Genomic DNA, 20,115 nt, shown 5'->3' on the forward strand with positions numbered 1-20,115 from the left:
TATCATACGTACCCTACTTCATTTAAACATATTCCCTTTCAACATCAAACATCCATTGCTCTTTTTCCAAATCAGCTATAACCGAGTCAAACTCAGTTACTAACCATGAGCCGATTCAGACGATTCCATATCATCGAGGAAGAGGAAGAAGAAGAAGAAGCATTGGTGTACCACTACTCAACTTCACCACTTTTCTTCACCCATGAAACCACCTCTCTTCTCTTCCCCGTAACCCTCACCTTCCCTTCCTTCCAACCTCACAAGCCTCACAAGCAGTTCTGCCTGCAAACCCTGGACGACCGGATCTCTGACCTAGAGTCGCGTTTCCACCGGATCACCACTGGTAAGAGTGGCGGCGGGGGAGGGGATCGGAAGTACACGTGGACGGCAGAGATCAAGGGAGAAGAAAAGGACGGGTTTGATCGGAAGTATAAATGGATAGCAGATTTGGTTGAGGAAGAGAAGAAGAAGGAGAAGAAGAAGAAGTTGAAGAGTATAAAATGGACGGCTGAGATTAAGGGGAAAGGGAAAGAGAGTGGGAACATAAGGAAGTATACATTTGAGGTTGGAAGCAGTGACGATGATGCTGAGAAGAAGAATAAGAAGGAGACAGAGAAAGTGAAGGAGGAGAAGAAGAAGAAGAAAGGAAGTGATAGATTGCGCATTGTGGAGATTCAAGAAGCTAATGCTACTGCTCACAGAGATGTTGTACTCAAACAGGTTTCTTAACTTTTACCACCTCATTCATTCATTCATTCATTCATTCTAAGAGTTATAAGGTTTGGTTGGCATCATTTATATTAAACTAAACGGGTACAACTTTTAGAAGGTCTGACATGAACATGAAGCCAAAAACATTTTTTACATAAATCATCTTCACATTTTCTTCACAATATGTTTTTTTTGCTGTTAGTGGTTGCTAGCTCAATGTTGAAGATTGTAAAATCTGTGTCCTCAATAATTATTTTTTCTAATAGATGGTGCTTATATTTTCAAGTAAATATGTTTATAAGGGTTGAAATTTCATACAATTAAATGTTGCTATGTTTGAAATTTGAAACATTTTAGTAACTTCCTTGTCCTTGCAGGCATTTTCAAAGAGGTTTAGAGCTGTTCAAAATGACAGAGGGAAAAAGAATGAATTATCTCCTCAAGATGCTGCATTGTTGATCCAAATAAGCTTCAAGGCTTATTTGATTCGTCGGTCAAAGACTCTTCGTGCCCTCAGAGAATTAGCTGTCGCAAAATCCAAGTTAAAGGAGCTCAGAGCTAAGTTCAACAACTTCACTTACCGCCGTCATGTAGCTCGTGATTCAGAGGAACGCCAGAGATTTTCTGAGAAAGTCATTGTCTTGCTCCTCACTGTTGACGCCATCGAGGTAGTGATGTCCACATTTTTTTTTACTGTTTAACATTAAATCTGGTGATAATTGATGATAAGTACTGAGTATTAAATCCATAATGCATTTTAATTAGATTAACAGTTGTGAAACCTAGATACTGCTTCCCGTCCAATAGGTATTTGGTTTAGAATTTGACAGTTGTCTAACATAGAGCGCATAACAAACAGAATATGCCTCTATTTATTAGTTAATCTAACAGGCTTGCTAATTTCCTGTGTTTATAGGGAGCCGATCTGATGGTGCGGTCTGCAAAGAAGTCAATGGTGGATGAACTGGAAGCAATGCTTGATGTGATAGATCCCCAGCCTGATGAAAGATCATTGTCCTTTAAAAGAAGGCAATTTGACATGCCTGATGGAGTTATCCGCAAGGAAATTGAGGATGGAGTTGCACAGGTTGTGCAAATGCTTGATGAAGCAGAGAATAGCAGCAGCACCTTTGAAGCCTACCTCTGAGAGAACAAGGAGTTTTAGATTAATATCATGACAATTCTATCAACACCCGAACATCACTGCTCACACCCAAACATATGGACCATCTGCCTGGCTATTTACACTTATGGATGGTCCACCCGTCTATGTGTGAGCAGTGATTTCCGGGTGTATATAGAATTACCCTTAATATCATCCTATGCTTTCCCTATGCTGATGTATTTTGTTTCTAGACGTATTTCAGTTTAAGATTCTATAAATTCTAAATTGGGCTTTCATGTTTGGATTTTTGTCTTGCCGAACTTAGTTGTCTGAATGGAGAGATTGGCTTGTGTTGGAGCTGTGTTATTTAAACCTTGTTAATTTACCTCGACTGTTAGTTGTATCCTATCTGTTGGCTACTTAGCTTTGTCTTCAATATGATGCATCCCATTTTTCTACTGTTCGGTTAATTTTATATTGAGAAATTGGTAGCTAGCATGAAAAAGTGATTGCCAAACTACATAAACAATCTTAGTCATAACATAGTAGAGGTGATATAGGATCCTGTACACTCTATGGTACTAGAGAGGCAATAGATCAAAAACAAAATGAAATCACATTTTTATCCTTTATATGTAATGATATGACATTTTTATTATTCAATATAAATGTAAAAATAATGTCTCAGTTATCGGATATGTGAGAGGTTGTTTTTGATGATATAGATTCTGTGGGACACTTCAGAATATTAGAAGGCAATATTGGAAGAAAGAAGTGGTTGAGAGTTTCTTACACACGTTAATAATTCCCTGTTGGATAACATTTGCATTGTGTTGGGGCTTGGGCCCAGAGGTCTGGGCCCAAGAGGCATCCTGTTGTGTGATGAATGATGTAAGTGTGAAAGAGAGGGAAATAGGGAAATAGGGAAATAGGAGAATAAGTGTGAAAGAGAAGAAAAGGGAGATGCAGCAGCGAAAAACGACGACGTTGGGAAGGCCTTCTGGAACTGATGGATCTGATTACTCCTACCGTATGGTAGTTGATTCAAGTCTGCTCCATTTCTCTACTTTTATTATTATTGTTATTATTCATCTTTCTTCTTTCAACTTCATATATTTGTTCTTTCTTTCTTTCGCTCTTATTATTAGGGTATCAACTCGTTGCAAAATGGAACAAACACCTCTCTCTTCTATTTATCATCCAGGTCTCATTTTTTACCACCACCAGGATCCATCATACATTTATCTCTCTCTCTCTCTCTCTCTCTCATATATTATCTCAATTCTACCCTGCAGGCTCTCTTTCTTTTCATTGGACTCATAATTGCAATTTTATCACCAACACAAAACAATAATCTCAACACCATTGCCTTTTCTTCTCTTATTCTTACTCTCATTTCTCTTATAATTGCCGAAATAGGTTGCTAAACCCACACTTGTTTACTTTCTTTTCACTTTTATTTTGTTTCAATCTCTTAAATAACCTATCTTTCTAAATCTTGTCATAAAGGTCGAAGACGAAGCCGGCCCAGTTTGTTGAGATTTTATGTTGTTGTCTCATCAATAGCACTGTTTCTCTTTATTGTCTCTCTAGCTACGCACTATTCCCTGCATCAAGTAAGTATGCTTTTTTTTATAAGGGTCTCACAGGCCTCAATTTGTTTCAAGGTTCACTTTTCACTTTTCATTTGTTTCAAGGATCTTCTGTGGTCAATAGTTTAAGTTTTTGTTTGTTTTCAGTTCCTTGTTATTTCTCTATCTCCCCCTCCCCTTTTCACTCCAACAAGAGTGAGCACCTTGCATTTTAGATGATCCAAATCCCAGAAAAGCATATCACATATACCATTAATTTGCACTTGCATTGTTGAGCATGAGCAGTAAAACTTATTGCAGAGTCATATGGGTCTACAAGACAAGCGAGAGTATTATTGTTCAATAGCAAGTTTTTATTATGACTGTGTTTTAATTTTTAGTAGAGCTAGGTATGCATACAGGTATTAAGTGCACAGACATGGGTTTTTTGTACTACCAATGATATCTCCTCATCTTATAGGTAAGGAACTGATCATTTTCGGGGTGTATGACTGCCCCTCCCAATAAGTGTCGCTCATAGGAATCGAACTCTTGACCTTTTGGTCATCCTGAGGATTTAGTGGAGTCTTACATCACTATACCAACGTGTAGAGACATGGTTTGAAATTCATTGCTATTTTTCTAAATACCCTAATGGTTTGCACTTCTGTGTAGGCTATCAAGGATTTTAGTTTTGGGAAAACAAGGAAGTTGGATACGGTTGGTTTTTCTGGTTTTCAAGCTGGTAAGTTCTATTTCCAATTTGTGATTAGGGGTTCCTTATTATTGGATAAAGAAGTATAATAGTAATGGGTGTTGATATGTTGCAGGTTTGCTGGTATATTTATTCACCTTATCCGTGTTTAATATTTATACCGTCAAAGCTGTGCTTTCCCTTCTTTTTAACATGTCCCCTCCTAAGAAAGCCTCTTAGCCCCCAAGATATCCAAATTGATTTGTGACTGTCTTTGACTTTTGAGGTATTGAACCTAATGGGGGAGTGGAAAAACCCTCAACTGATGGGAGCACTTGTTATGGTAGGATTGATTAAGTTTAATCTTTGGAAAATTGTGTTTTTTGTTCGTTTAAGTTTTTGTATAACAATTTATTTGATTAGAATCTTTGAAAATTTTAAATTTTGGGAAATGGTTTCTATCTGTTGAGTGATGATGTTTTTGTTAACACATGGGAGCACTTCATCTATAAATCAGTCATATAATCCTCCTATTACCTGTTAAAGGATTTTCTGAATGCTTGTAGTTGCCATTTATAAGCTCAAAACTTACTAGACATGGGAATGCGTGGGGCAGGTTTAGCCAATCACAATCTTGCTTTCCTTAAGAATCTGTTGAACTATCCCACCATACTCAACCCCATTCTACCTATCTCACCATTTTTTTCTTAATCCTTTAAATTATATTAACCTATGTATGTATTTTTTAAATAAGTCATAAATCAAATGCTTCTAATTCAAACAATGTATAAAAGTGGACATCAAGAATCTTAATTTTTATAAGAAACTTAAGAATTAAATCACAATGTTAATGAAGTATATGAGTTTAATTTCATTATGTAATTGTTACTGTGATGTAAATTATTTGGAATTGGGTGAGTACCACGAATTTGAGTTTTATTTTGAGTGCTAAAACCCTGAGATAAAAAGATTGAAGGACTTGGGAGTCCTCGGTCTTAATATTATTTTTGTAAGAAGAGGAGGACCACTGAATGTTAAGTTGGTTTAATTGCAGGTGGCTTAGATGTGTGAAATGCCAAAATCCATTAAATGTTTGTCCTTTGTGAAGTCTCAGATGAACATGAACCCAACCAGAGCCTCTCATCCCATCTAATTATTGCGCATCATATTAATCAACCAACTCCTTATTCATAAATATCAAAATGTTTAAAGATGATGTTATATAAAACTCATTACAAATTTCTTACCACCCTTACAAATTTCATGCATTTCAATACACACTACCATCAAGACAGGAGTACCTCTGTTTCTTACCACCCTTATGATATGATAATGAACAACAAAAACAATTAAGTTTTGATTTGAGTAGTGTTAAAGGTATACACCTAAAATATTTATTGGATTCCTGAACATGGCATTGATGCTGCAATTATAGTAGCAGCTTGTGGGCCGTTGTTCCCATCAGTGAGAATAAATGTGGCCCATAATATTAATCTGTTCTTTGTTATGGAAGTGGGACCACATGGGGTGTTCTTTTGCTGATTCAAGGACCTTCTTGTAAAAACAAATTATTTTGCTAAGCTCCAACAGAAGCAAACACAGCACAAGAGTAAAGACAAAGAGCATGCATGCGCTTCTCAATTTGTTTGGACTTTTTTACCTCAAATAATTCCCACTGCACCTCTTTGTAGAAAAGGGTTTTCCAAGAAGCGCGCATGAATATATTGATTTTCACAATGGTTTCAAATTGATGACTACACTATTTTTTAGGTGTATGTATGCATGGTGCTACTAATTATATATCTAATGCTCAGAGGACTAGTGGAAAACAAAAGATAGTTCTTTTAATAGAAAATCATATGTTTAGTATATTACAAATAAAAAAGTCCCACATCCATAAAAATAATTAGAATTTATAATAAAGATAATACAAGTTTATTTTTATTTTTTACTATTTTTAGCATGGGACAGAGGAGTATAATTTTAGAAACAAGTCTTTTGGATTCTTTGTGCATTAGTTATAGCATCTGCTTCATACATGTTAGCTGTCTCTGATTGATTGATGATGTTAACTCATGAGATTGTGATATTTAATTATTTACACATTTTTATTATTTAATATAGCTAAAAATGTAGTTTGGCGAATATATTACATAAATGAGTAATTATAGATCTTATAAAATGAATTAAATTCAGGTGTTTTCATTTTATGAGATGAAAACATTAAAGCTTAAAAAAACGTTTGTAATATGAGAATTGGTTATTTTCTCCCTATATATCTAGTGCAGGTAGGGGGTAACATTTCTGAAGCTGGTTGAATATTTATGTAGTCTAAGTCTAAGTCTATGTCTAAGGGGTCCCAAAGGTTGAATGCGTAGGCGTATAATGAAAGATATCGATAGCAACAAAGTTCACTACACAGGAGTATGGAGCTAGTTGCGTATTATTATATATATTGTAATGTATGAAAATGACTTGAATGTCAATCATCAAAAACCATGCGCCGCTACCATCACTTTTCCTATTGCTCTTCAATCTCAATCATTGTGTGTTGAAATTTTTTCAATAACATCATATTTAATTTAGTGAAGAAAATAGAAAGTGGGCAAGCTTAGATATATAAATAAATAAAGCTGCATAATTAGTAGAATTTCCATAATTGTTATGATTGTTGGTGAAAATTTCTCTAATCGAATAAAGTTAAGATAGCATTATAACTTGCAAAGTATACTATTCCCACTTGAAACAGAATAAATTGAAAATTATTTGAATTGAATAAATTTTGTAATAGAAACTAAATATGCCTCACTCATGTAATAGAGAGCTTCACCCAGTTGAATGCAGTAGTAAATTAATTTGCATGTGTTGTTTTGAAATTGAGCTGGGTTTCCGGAAAATGCGTTAATTGATGACCAATGTTTTAATACAAAAAATTTCCCACTTTTGGGTCAACCTCAATATTTAATGCATTGATCGGCTACTCAATCCCCTTCCCATATTTCTTAGATACACATTACTACTACACTTATTTTCTATTAAGGTGTGTCCAAAATAGAACAAATAAACCTTAATGTGAAAACTGGTACTAGTTGGATGGGGATCACCTGTCTTATTGGGTGTCCCATTTGGTGTCCCAGGAATAGAGAAAAATGGATAACTGTGCCTAAGTGACTGCTGCAAAATGAAAACGCAAATTCCTAATCTCATCGAGCAATGGGTTCTTTTTTTCTTTTTTGTTTTTACTTTTCGTGGTTGGGTTTGTAAGGAGCAGGTGGATGCTTTTGTGTTTAGTACACAACAAAACGTGCCCCACTTTAAGAAAAAGAGTTCCCAAAAAGCATTTTCAAGATTATTGGTTTTCAAAAAAGAAAAAGGAGTTACATCATAAGCCTCATCTCACAAATCCCCATAAAGTTTATCTTCAAAAAATATTGAGAGTAGGGCCATAGGGACCCTCCTACGACTTAGACTAGTTGTTTTTTTGTGTGTGGTTTTTCAACCTCATGTACATGCCTATAGATATATCTATGGCTAAATATGATGCCAATATAGACCCATTGCATAAATATCTACTAATGTACGTCCCCATTATTCAGATTTTAATAGAATTGCTAGGAACACATATGTGATGTTAAATAATTAAAAGACGATGGATGTTTGCTATGCAATTCATTATATAAAGATTCCACAAAGGAATATTATGATGTCTACTCAACATAAGACACTGTTGGTATTTAATAATAAGATAATTAGAAATGATTATACGGTTTTGATAAGGATAAATGATAGATGTTGTTCTCCTTTTGGTTGGTGCAAGATAGATAATGTGGCTTCTCATATTCACTCTCTCTTCTAAACCATATTCACTATTCATTCATTTCCCACCCTCCTTCTTCAACTTCCTCTTTACTCCCTTTTATTCTTCTTTCCATTTTCACCTACTCCCTTTTATTCATTCCCATCAAACCATTCAAATATATATATATATATATAAATATAAAGTTCATATCATCATACATCATATGTAACAATAAATATGCATTAACGAACAAACTTAAGCGAAACTCCCACAGAGCATTACACGAGACAAAATTAAATAAAAGTGATAACAATAATAATAGTAATCAGTGATCAAGAGCATTAGGACCAGTACAGTAATTGAGGACATGACTCCAAACCCACTGAACCAAAAACTTCCGTCGGATCCCATTGATGTTATACGTGGCACCATCATGAGCGTCCAATAGCTGACCAGTGTAGGAGCCACCACCTCCAGTTCCGTAAATACCCTCACAAAGATCAGCTATCTCGACAGGGAAAGTGGGGTCCTGACCCGCATACCAAGCATTCGCTAATGGGTTTGATGCCAGCTCAGCCATCTCATGAGCAATCACACTTATCATGCCATCTACCCCAACGTCGCCGTTTGGTGACTTCAACGCCTTTCTGTTAGATGGAGGTAAATACACTGGCATTGCGAATGGGTAAGCGCAATACCCAGGGCACAACTTTCCTGAGTTACCCACCCACGCGTATGGGAGCGTGTATCCCACCAGTGATGGGAAAGTGAAGTAGTGGAACCCACACACTGACGTGCAGAAATCCTGTACGTACACGTCATCTGCTGTTAGTAAAAGATACAGACCACTACGTGGATTTATGGGTAGAGGTCTCGTTGAGGCTGTGATTGCGCTCTTAATCACACCCTGTAATGATAAACGAGTGAGTGACTTTCCATGTGAGTACAATCTGTCGTTTTTCTCTTCGCCAAGGATCACTGATTTTGAAATGTTGCCTCCGGTTTGGTCAGTGTAGAGTTGTACGGTTCTCCACCAGGCGGAGATGGAAGGGTGTGGGACAGTGGTGTCGGAGACGGAGTTCACAAAGTCGCGTATGATTTTCTTCTGGTTACGGTTCCAGGTGCCGTACCATATTATGTGGACAGTAATGTTAGAGGTAAGGACAGGTCCCATGTGGTAACGGAGTTGAACGAACTCAGATGAGCCTTCGTATTTTTTGGAGTCAGAGAAGGGATAGTGAGAGGAGGTGTTGTTGTTGTTGTTGTTGTTGTTGATATTGGAGGATGGAGGCCATGGACGCCATGCGTGGACAAGAGGGGAAGCAAAGAGGAAGATGAATATGAATATGAATATGGTGAAGAAGGAGGAAAGCATATTCATACGCAGAGAAGAGAAGAGATAGTAGATGGGAGGTGAAGGTAGCTACTTTATTTATACCCACAAAACAAAGTAACAAACATTCATTCATTTGCGAGTAATGGAGGACAGTTAGATTCTTAAAGTCAAGGGAATACCTGGGGCCCACTTAACAATGCCATCATCCATTCCTGCGCGGGAAATTCCACTATAGGGGTACTTTCGCTAATATACTATTATATTATCTACCGGGACAGGTTATTAGAACATACAACTAGTTTATGACATCAAAAATCACTTAGGTGTCTGCGTCTTTATTTTTAATTAAATATATTTTAATAAAATTTGGTAATTCAACTATAATAAACTTTTTATCATAATTCAACTATGTTTGGCCTTCAGGATTATCTTTCATGTAAATAATTCCATCTTCATTTTCTTGGCACTTAATTCATGTCATGGTTAAGCAGTTTTTAGTTCCAAGTTGTCTCAAGCTTGTTTTTCTATTTGAGCGACAATAATAAGAAACAAAAATCAGCTAAATGAAAATTGAGTTGGAAACACAGACAAACTTAAATTTACTCTATTATTCATACTGAGATTCAATTGTTCATGCCCAAGCTAACTAACTACGACAAAATTCTACTATATTCTAAAAAAACAATGAAAAATCACAGAAAAGCACAGTTTGCTTCATCGTGTGTAGGACAAAGCCAATAATCTTGGAAAAGTTAAGAATTCCACTTAACATTCATATACAAAGTACACCTCCATTATAGGGTGAAGAAACTCCAACAATACATTTGAGAACACAAATGCCTCACTCCGGGTGTGATGCATGAAGTAGAGAAATGCCTCACAGAATGAAACCGACTACCTTACAGATTTTGTTAACTTTGTGCCCAAAAACTAGGACAATGTTACTCGATCAAAACTTTCACTGATCCATCAGCATTTGGTATTTTACCATGTGCGACTTCATTAGTAAGAATCCATTTCGGTAAACACAATTCAATGAAAATACAAACTATTAGCATATGCTAAGAAAGTGGCATACTATATGAAATACCCATGGCCTAAAAACCACATTGAATTTCCTTTTAACACTAACTAATATAAATAATGACCAATAAGCAGGAATAACAGCCAAGGAATCACTTTAAAGTTTAAAATGTTCCAATCATTTTAATCGATACAAAAACGTTTTGCCATTTCTAACATACTTTCTGTAACTAGGTTTCTCATAACTAATGGATTTGTTATTCAACAAACTTGCATAATTTCAATAAAAATGATTATATTTAAAATGTAAAATGATTTTAAAATATATTAAGCATGACATTTCTCATGGTATTCATCAACGTCCACAGACAAAAAAAAACATAATCACGGGAAGTCTATAGCTCTACCACAAATAATGAACTTCAAAAATTTAAACGGTGGAAGGAAATGCATTAACCCTAATGTACTACACTCATCATATTCCTGGCCAACATAAACTAAAAATGCAGAACAAAATAAAATGACTAGAATCAAGCATCTGCAATGGTAACCTCGACCTCAACACCAGGTTCAATTGTGATTGAGGTAATCTGCTTCACCACCTCAGGGGAACTGAATAGATCAATGATTCTCTTGTGAACTCGGAGCTCAAATCTGTCCCATGTGTTGGTACCTGAAAGGATAAGCAGGGTGTGAACAAAACAAAACAGCCATTTAAAATGAAACTACAAAAATATGCATAGATGAATAATTCTATCATCACTCCAAATATACTATCAATAGTCTATAGCACATAGTAACAGTCAACAACTTATATTTTACATTTACTACAAGCAAATTGGTAAGACTGATATATTTGGTCGAGTACTGTGATGTTTTATCTAATTAAGATTGGTTGACAAGCATGATAATCAATTGAGAGTGTTAATAACATCTACCGATATTGACATTAAACAGAACAATGAAGGTTAGACATCCTTGCAGACGACAATTCATTAAAAAGTGAGCTGCATTTGCAAATTCAATGCTTTGTTTGTTTCCAAACTTAACATCAATAACAATAACCAAAGACACAAAGATGAATTATTACCTTCTCCACAGGGTGTTTTTCTAGTGGTGATGTTAAGGACCTTTGTAGGCATCCTAACAGGTCCCTTTACTCTCAACCTCTTGTCCTTTGCACCACGAACCAAATCCGTACAAACTATCATTTTCATCATAATATCATCAAATCAAACTCATTTTCATTAATTAGGATTAATTATTAATAAATGAGTCAAATAAAACAAACCTTTCTCCAGATTTTGAACGTTCTTGGAGGAAAGGGTGATCCTAATCTTGTGGATCTGTTCAGCAGGTTCCTCCAAACCAGGCTTAGTAGGCTTCACCGCAGCATAAGCCATTATCTCTGTTTAAACAAAATTAATTAACAAAACGAATGAGAAGATAACAGAGTTAAGGCAAGAGATAAATAAATAAATAAATAAGAACCTTGGTTGATTGTGATGGTGATTCAAATTGCAGCTGTGTTGAAAATACGGAGAAGCTAGGGTAGGGTTTCAACAACACACTCCTCATCTTGTATTTCTCTCTATCTGTTATCCATATCTTTAATGGGCTGGGCCGAATTCATTGACTTCCAAATTGTTTTTAATGAAGAAGCTAACAGGCCCAAAACAACTATTCATAATAACGTAGGGAGTCCACTAAGTAATAAGGGTTTGGTAATTTTGGAATGAAGGAGGGGAACCAAAACAGAATGATGATAGTATAAAATTAATGATTTGTAAGTAATTAAAATACTGAAGATCATGCAAAGTACACTTGTGGTTGTTGAGATGAAAGTAATTAAATAAATTGACATATATAGGTGTCCTTGATTAGTAAGGCTATAAAAGTGGGTAGAAATAAAGGTTTTGGTGAAAGTGCATCCAGTAAAAGTTAAAGAAGATGGAGAGAAGTGTGGATATGGATATTGTGATCGTGGGAGGTGGTATATGTGGCCTAGCAACAGCGCTTGCCCTTCATAGGTTTTATCATATCTCTACTTCATTGCATCTTCCACATTATCTTCTTCATTCATTGCATTAAGTTAATGGTGCAGGAAGAGAATCAAAAGTTTGGTGTTAGAAAGATCAAAGGAGTTGCGAGCAACAGGAGCAGCTATAATCGTGCAGTCAAATGGATGGTATGCACTTCATCATCTCGGTGTTGCTTCAATACTTAGACAAACTGCCATTCAAATAAAAGGGTAACATCATTTACTTACTTTTATGTGTTTAGACCTAATATTAAGTAATCTAGTTTAGTCCCTATAAATTCTTCACTTTTACTTTTAGTCCCTAACTTTTATAATGGAATATATTAGTCATGGAAATATTTGTTTTTTTTTGGGTTAATATAAAAATTGTTACATTTTAAATGAAATAAATACATTTTTGAAAGGAAAAACACATAATTAGTGAGCAATATGAAGACTACTAACTAAGATTATAAAAATAGTAAATAATGGAGTCTGTCATTTAGCAAAAATACGGTTCACCTAAATCCCAACTATAATATCAAACTAGGCTATGAACTCATTTACTCAAAACATGTTAAATACCATCATTGAAAGTATGTAAGCAAACAAAATAACAGCCAACAAAATAATATTTGAATCTTAAGAGACAAAAATTAAAAGTGGTTAATTAACAATGACTAAAATCAAAACTACTTAATTTATAGGCACTAAAATTAAAATAGATAAAGCTAAATCCACTACCAACACTTAAACAAGACACAAAGTATAAATAAATTAGTTACCACAATCCTAATTAAAAAGAGCTATTCACATGTGTACGTGTGATTCAGGCTAACTCAACTATATGTTAAATATTTCAGGGGAAGATTGATAGTGGTTGGTGAGGGTGAACCAAAGGAAATGCCTTTCGGGTGAGTTAATAATTGATTAACGTAGAGTAATTCTTTTGAGTAGTACATGTGAGGGTTAAGTTATATATGTATAGTATAATTTAAAGTTGAATATGAGTTTAACCTGATAGATAATATATAGATGTTAATGAAGGAATTGAACAGGGTTAATGGAGAACTTAGGTGTTTAAAGCGAAGTGATTTAATGAAAGTCATGGCGAATAGTTTGCCAGAGGGAACTATAAGAACGTGTTGTGAAGTGCTTTCCGTTGAATTAGATCCTCTCACTCACTATCCACGCCTTATGCTTACCAATGGAACTATCCTTCAAGCCAGGGTATATATATTTATATATATATTCATACATTAACATTCTTCTCATTTCATCAACTTTCTATCTCTTTCTATTTGGTAATATCAGGTTGTGATTGGATGTGATGGGGTTAATTCCTGCATAGCAAATATGGTTGGGTCAAACCCAACGAAGCTCATGCTCTTCTCTACATGTGTTGCGAGAGGCTTCACAAATTATCCAAGTGGTCATCAATTTGCTAGTGAGTTTGTTGTCATTAGCAGAGGTCAAGTCCAACTTGGAACAATGCCTGTCACTCACAACCTAGTTTACTGGTTCATCACCAGATTAAGGACTTCTCAAGGTTACGTTCCTCTCTCACTTCAAATAGGAAATTTAACCGTGTCTCTAAATTAAAACATAATATAATTCGGTATAACTTAAAGAGATAAAGGGATATACTTAGCATTTGAATAAATTACCTCAACATACAAGCAACTGAACCAAGGGCCTATTCAATAATTTAATCTTCTATTATTTTCATCGTCTCTTTCTTTATCTTATGGTACGTACTCTTTACTAGTAAAGATTTTAATCATAGATTTGAATAATGATTTTGTTTAAAAAATATATACAAAAGCAGATTCAACAATATCAAAGGATGCACATCTTATTAGAGTATCATTAATGGAATCAATGATGGGTTTCCCGGTACAATCGATGGAAATGATTAGAAATAGTGAGTTGGAGTCGTTGCATCTCACCGAGTTGAAGTATAGGCCACCATGGGACTTGATTTTTAACAAGTTCAGGAAAGGTACAATAACACTTGCTGGTGACTCCATGCATGCAACTGGCCCTTTCATTGCACAAGGTGGTTCTGCTTCCATTGAAGATGCTGTTGTTCTTGCTAGATGGCTTGCACATAAGAAAGTAGGATCAAGAGAGTCAAATAATAATTTTATGGTTGAAGAAGCATTAATTGATCAATATGTGAAAGAAAGGAGGAAGAGAATCATGTGGCTCTCTTTTAATTCTTTCCTTATCGGAAAGAAGCTTGATACAAAATCATTCATTGTGAGATCCATTATTATTGCAATCTTGGTTGTTCTTTTTAGAGACCCGAATTGGCATACCCAATATGATTGTGGAACTCTACAATAAGATATATGAAGAAGGTCTAAATACATGATTAAGTTGAAACAATAATCATGGATCTTATCAAAGCTAAGCTAGTAATTGGAATTGGATTAATGTTACTTGTAATAATTTCTTTCTCATTTTTTCCTTGCTGCATGGACCTTTGCTGTGTATAAACTCATGTTATCATAATTTTATAAATGGATCGGAGTACCTCAAAATTAATTTTTCATAAGTATAATAAACAAATCCTAGAATTAGACTTCAGTGAATTAACACAACCGCAATTGCATTTCGAATTAACACTACGGCAATTGACAAACAATGAATCATTATATTATTATCAAGTCGTGAAATCAAATGAAACGTAGCAAATAACCTTCAATCAGGATCAAAATATATACTTAAGTAGTTTTTAACCCATATTTAAATGGTCAGAGGAATCTAATTATCTCCAACCTTGCAATGGCACTTAATAACTTAGTATAGTTTGAATGTAATTAGTGAAGATAGGGAAATGTATATATCATTATTTATTTAGCATAGCCCCAAAAGTCCATCTCTCCACGCAAAGAAAGTTGGTTGATGTTGTGTGGATTTGCTGCATCATCCTCAAACCTAACCGCTTTGGTTGAGTCTTGGTTGTTTCCAAGATGAGAGGTCACAAGCCTATCAAGCACACCCCATTCATTCATTCCTTCACCCGTTCTTCCTCCACCACCTGCTGCTTCGCACGACCCAACTTCCATGCCTGCCTCCGATATTTGGTACCTTTTTATTAACAAAAACGAAAGAAGAAAGTTTTGCTAAGAGGATACAAGAGTTACTCTAACTGTTACATATACAATAAAAAATTATATATTGGACAAACTTTGTACCTCAGGCCCTCACTACCACTCTCGCAGTCTTTAGGATTTGTCATGAGTTGCTTCACTATCAAAGGTGGAACTGACGGTATACCTTATTTTTATGAACAAACAAATTTTATTAATAAGCTAGAGAGTACAAGGTATCCATCTTATATCTGAGGGTATACCTGATGCATATGAGTAGTCATAATCAACGTCTTTGTGGGTTTGGAGAAGAGATTGTTGGGAGTGGAAGAGTGAGTAGTGAGGGTTTTGGTGCTGCAAGAGGGGATAATGGAGACCAAGCTCGGGCTTATCAAGCTCAAAACCTGAACCTGAGGGGTTCCTAGGGTTTTGTTGTTGTTGTTGATGATGATGCAGTAAGTAGTGGTTCTCTCGATGATGCATGAAGGAGCGAGCATTGGTGTCTGATGAGAAATTATTGAGTTGTTGTGTGGACCCACCTTCATTTCCAATCTTGAATAGGTTCTTCTTCTTGAACACCCTGCACACCACCCACTCGTCTTCCTACAAACAATACATTCACAATCTTTTATTCAAACTAATAAATTAGGAATCAGACTCAAGCTAAACAAGACGGGCTAACACATCTAAAGTCTTTTATTCAAATTCAAATTCATGTCTTACTAAATTATATGAGTTGACTTCCTATCCACTTTCAAGATTATATTGAAAGTAGTGTTCCTATCCACTTTCAATTCGTATTGGTTGAAGGATACATAGAATGAGATATATAATAATTGAAATTAGTGTGAGTTGAGAGAGAGGCATACATTGTTATTTGTTTGAGGGTCATTGGCATCTTCTAGGCGGTATTCATGCATGATCCAATCAGTCTTTTGTCCGTGAGGAGCTCTACCTTTGTAGAACACAAGTGTTTTCCTCATTCCAATTTTCTTGTATGTGTTCCTAATGCACTTGTCTCTTCCTGTTGCTTTCCAAAACCCTGCATTTGTTGCTCTATTTGTTCTTGACCCTGTTGGATACTTTCTATCCTTGTGACTGAAAAAATACCACTCGTTTTGTGGTGTTGATCCAATTCTACATCTTTCTGTACTAATGTAAAAAAACTAACATAAGCCAACCATCAAACATTTTTTTTGCTGAAAATACTTCATTGATTGATTAAAATTTCATGAATCTTTAATCTTTCTCATTCATTGATTAACTACTATTCCTTTTTTTTAGAAAAAGGTAAGTTGTACGGTCTAAATGTTTAGAGTTTAGACTCTAAAATGTTTGCTAGAAATAAATCACAAGTATAATTATATATGATATGAATGAATTTCTGTTAAACAAGGCATGATGCTTAAGGAACTCTTGCTTTTCCAAAATTTTATCGTGAAAGAGTAAGAGAAGTAATTAAGGAAGTGAAATAAGGTTACTTTACCTTGTAAGTCCCAAGGCTCCATCTTGTTCAAGTCGACCTCTCTAATAACATCCATGTCAAACTTTTGAAAGGTCACTTTTTTCTTCAAGTAGTAATGGAGCAACTCTTCATCCGTCGGGTGAAATCTAAACCCTGGTGGCACACCACCATTAGAAGAAGCCATGTGTTAATTCTCCAAGTTCAATTATCGTAATCTAAACACTTTACCTATGAACTTTGAGCTAGGGAACTTAATTATCTAAGCAATATAAGATTTGTACGTGATGTTGCAAGCATGGGACTTTATATATCATCATCATGGTTGTCAACGCCTCCATCACAGAAAGTGGGCATAGGGAAAGGGTTGACGGCCGGTGACTACGCCGACGGGGATGGTTATAGCTACATTGTCGTATAAAGCAAGTTTACGGAAAGATAGGGTTCCCCCACAAGCATATAAGGAGCGTAAGCTACACTCTCCTATCCATATATTAACCTATATTAACAAATCCATCACTTGTTATTTTCACTCCAAGTAACTAGCTAGAGAGTTGATGTAGTATTTCAACAATTACAGTAGTTACTAGAGATGACATCAGCGAGAATGTATGCTATTGTTGACTGCTGAATAGGATAACCCACGCGCTACTTAAAAGAACTCATGCAATGAAAGTTAACCTAGTTTTTTGGAAATATTTAAATCCGTAAATAATCCCGAGAAACTAAAAACTTATGTGTTACTTGATTGTTCCTAAAGCAATGCTCGGAAAAAATAGCTACTAAAGCTTCTTGGGATTCGAACATTTCATTGGACGGCCCAAGTTCAATACAAATAAATTCTTCTTCTCCATAGACATTTTTTAATGCAAATTATTGATAATCATATAAACCTCAACAGATTTTGGGTTTAGTTTTAAATGTTGATATAGAAACAGTTGGAGACGCAGTCGCCATTGGTGGGGCACGCACATGTGGGTATGACCTTAAGGCCTTTCAAATTGCTTCATTTGATTCAATTGCACGCTTTCTTTCTGTATTTTCTGTGATTTACTATGCTCCTCCTTCCATATGGGAGTTGCAACCTTGCATATCAATTACATATATGATTTCTTCACATAAAAATATTAGATTGTTAAAAAAGTTTATACTTTTCGGGCAAAAGATTAATTATAAGCTAGGAGTTGAAAGTTGATAAGACAATTTATTGAATTAAAACTCTTTAGCGAGGTTAAAGATAAACTAATTAATAGATATAAAACACCACATGTATTTAGCTTATAAGTTACTATCATTGTGTTGGTCCCGCTAGATCTAATAGTATTAACTTAAAAGCTATCTAATAGTGTTACCAAACACGCTCAAAGTCACATACAAAATCTAATAGGTTAATTCTTCGATTATCCTGAATTTTTTTGCAGCAGTAGATGGTGTGGGTAGAGTTATTTTTCATATTGGTTTAATTAAGAAACCCTGTGCTTTTGCTGATAAAAAAAGTACCATGTATGTGCTTCTTATATTGATTTATAAAAACAACTCTTCATCAGTTCTCTTATTAGTTTTTATCCCTGAATATTTTTTGGGGTTATAGTAGTATTTTTTCAAAGGGAAAGTAGTAGGTTTAAGAAAATGGAAAGACGAGAATCTAACCATATACCAGCTACAAAATGTCAAATTAGTTTCCTAATTTGGATTTAGAAAGGTACCTAAATCATATTCTTCCACAAAACATGATTAGGCAATTCATGGAAACTTCATTTAATTTCTCAGTCCATTTGCATTCATGCATGCATGTTTCTCCCATAGACCGAATCAATTTATTCATTAATGACAGCTTTTTAGCCATGTTGACTCAAACCTGTGGTGGAAATTATGTGCAATAAAAGCTTATATATATATATATATATAAATTATATACATGCATGCCTAGTTTCCATACAATGTTCTCATATATGGTATCCATATCTTGAATTAGAAGTCATCTTTTGGCTGTGTGTGATCAGTGTCTCTCTATATTGTCTGTTTGAAACGTTGGTTATGGAAATCGTTATAACTACAACATTTGAGAGTCTCACTGTTCCTATAACTTTTCCTTGTAACAAATTAAATTATATATGTAGTTAAAATCGAGAATAAATTTATAGGGACATGACTAAATATTTTTTATTTTCCACTAGAACAACTCTTGTTTATGACATTAGCAAAATTTAGATTTCAGTTTATAACTAGGTTGGTGTCTCCAAGGAGAAAAAAATATGGGTATGTTCACTACACTTAAAACAACTGAATGGTAATTACCCTTTGATTAAATTTAATAAAACTTTTTTTGAAGTGATTATATAATTATTGACTGAAGCAAAAAAAAAAAAGTAACATTCGCCTTGCCGTCATAATAAAACTTGTAGAATTGTAGTAGAATGCTTGTGTTTTTTTTTGTTGAAATTTTCTCTTGCCTTTGATGTGGCAGTAGGTGTACGTATTTTAGACTTAATGAATGTGTAAATTCTTTCACATTATTAACATATCATATCATATCATTCATATGTGAAAGTTTTACTTAATAATTAATAACTATTAACACACGGATAATCTACATTTAATACTAAGACTATCTTGTTTTTATTTCATAGTGACCTTCAACTTATTTAGCTCAATCTTCAAATATGGAGCCGTATGGCCACACTTTTAGGCCATTCTTTATTTAGAAGCCCATTCTTGTAAGTCAAAGCCCAATTGTAATGGGAAAAGGAAATTTAAAAAAAGAATATAAGAATAATAAAAAATGGGAGATAAATTAAATGATACATAGATAATAAAATAGGTATAATATATTGTGAGTATATATCTCTTTCACAAAATTGTTTTGGAAGAGACTGACCACATCCTAGAATACATGAGATACCCTCTTTGAGTATTACTTAACAGTTAAAAACCTTTTGTTAAGCTTGATTTGTTTATTTGGTTTTGTTAGAGCTTGAATTATATACTCGATTTGATGCTGAATATGTGTGTGAATTTCATGGCCAATTGGAGCCCACCACAAGAATGCACATTCTTCTTCAAGTGTATCACTAACCTTGGGACCTGTCTGTGATGTATCAAATTAAATTTCGTATACTATCTTGTTTGTTAAGGAAATATCCCTTGTTTAATCGCAAAAATATCTATCTCGATTTTAATAGTAAGATGGAAATTGAAAAAGCCCAAGAAAATGAAAGTTAATATTGCTGATATATTGTCTGACTATAGGAAATTTGCAATACATTTATTTAAAATGTATCGAATCCCTATGATGC

The 20,115-nt window shown here is 34.7% G+C and overlaps 6 protein-coding genes across 6 annotated transcripts; 3 read left to right on the forward strand and 3 right to left on the reverse strand.

Moving 5' to 3' along the window:
- On the forward strand, positions 37-2,274 carry LOC109355612 (BAG family molecular chaperone regulator 7-like). Its single transcript, XM_019598853.1, has 3 exons — positions 37-720; positions 1,089-1,379; positions 1,628-2,274. The coding sequence occupies exons 1-3, from the start codon at positions 106-108 to the stop codon at positions 1,856-1,858; spliced, it is 1,137 nt and encodes a 378-aa protein (XP_019454398.1). The 5' UTR covers positions 37-105; the 3' UTR covers positions 1,859-2,274.
- LOC109355618 lies at positions 2,730-4,344 on the forward strand. The gene is made up of 6 exons (XM_019598859.1): positions 2,730-2,864; positions 2,965-3,020; positions 3,112-3,235; positions 3,326-3,432; positions 4,063-4,132; positions 4,218-4,344. Exons 1-6 carry the CDS (start codon positions 2,780-2,782, stop codon positions 4,319-4,321), a joined length of 546 nt encoding a protein of 181 aa, XP_019454404.1. The 5' UTR covers positions 2,730-2,779; the 3' UTR covers positions 4,322-4,344.
- Positions 8,176-9,332, reverse strand: LOC109355614 (protein EXORDIUM-like 3). The gene has a single exon (XM_019598855.1). The coding sequence runs from the start codon at positions 9,259-9,261 to the stop codon at positions 8,206-8,208; it is 1,056 nt and encodes a 351-aa protein (XP_019454400.1). The 5' UTR covers positions 9,262-9,332; the 3' UTR covers positions 8,176-8,205.
- LOC109355619 (40S ribosomal protein S20-2) lies at positions 10,552-11,804 on the reverse strand. The gene is made up of 4 exons (XM_019598861.1): positions 11,731-11,804; positions 11,531-11,647; positions 11,330-11,443; positions 10,552-10,912 (listed from the first exon to the last, which is right to left on the reverse strand). The coding sequence occupies exons 2-4, from the start codon at positions 11,640-11,642 to the stop codon at positions 10,770-10,772; spliced, it is 369 nt and encodes a 122-aa protein (XP_019454406.1). The 5' UTR covers positions 11,643-11,647; positions 11,731-11,804; the 3' UTR covers positions 10,552-10,769.
- LOC109355610 (putative oxidoreductase YetM) lies at positions 12,156-14,729 on the forward strand. The gene is made up of 6 exons (XM_019598851.1): positions 12,156-12,269; positions 12,344-12,490; positions 13,123-13,173; positions 13,318-13,489; positions 13,574-13,808; positions 14,088-14,729. The coding sequence occupies exons 1-6, from the start codon at positions 12,190-12,192 to the stop codon at positions 14,606-14,608; spliced, it is 1,206 nt and encodes a 401-aa protein (XP_019454396.1). The 5' UTR covers positions 12,156-12,189; the 3' UTR covers positions 14,609-14,729.
- On the reverse strand, positions 14,985-17,006 carry LOC109355613 (protein BEARSKIN2-like). Its single transcript, XM_019598854.1, has 5 exons — positions 16,844-17,006; positions 16,227-16,504; positions 15,621-15,960; positions 15,463-15,544; positions 14,985-15,355 (listed from the first exon to the last, which is right to left on the reverse strand). The coding sequence occupies exons 1-5, from the start codon at positions 17,004-17,006 to the stop codon at positions 15,118-15,120; spliced, it is 1,101 nt and encodes a 366-aa protein (XP_019454399.1). The 3' UTR covers positions 14,985-15,117.

Source organism: Lupinus angustifolius, chromosome LG08 (assembly GCF_001865875.1).
Source record: "Lupinus angustifolius cultivar Tanjil chromosome LG08, LupAngTanjil_v1.0, whole genome shotgun sequence".
Taxonomy (NCBI): domain Eukaryota; kingdom Viridiplantae; phylum Streptophyta; class Magnoliopsida; order Fabales; family Fabaceae; genus Lupinus; species Lupinus angustifolius.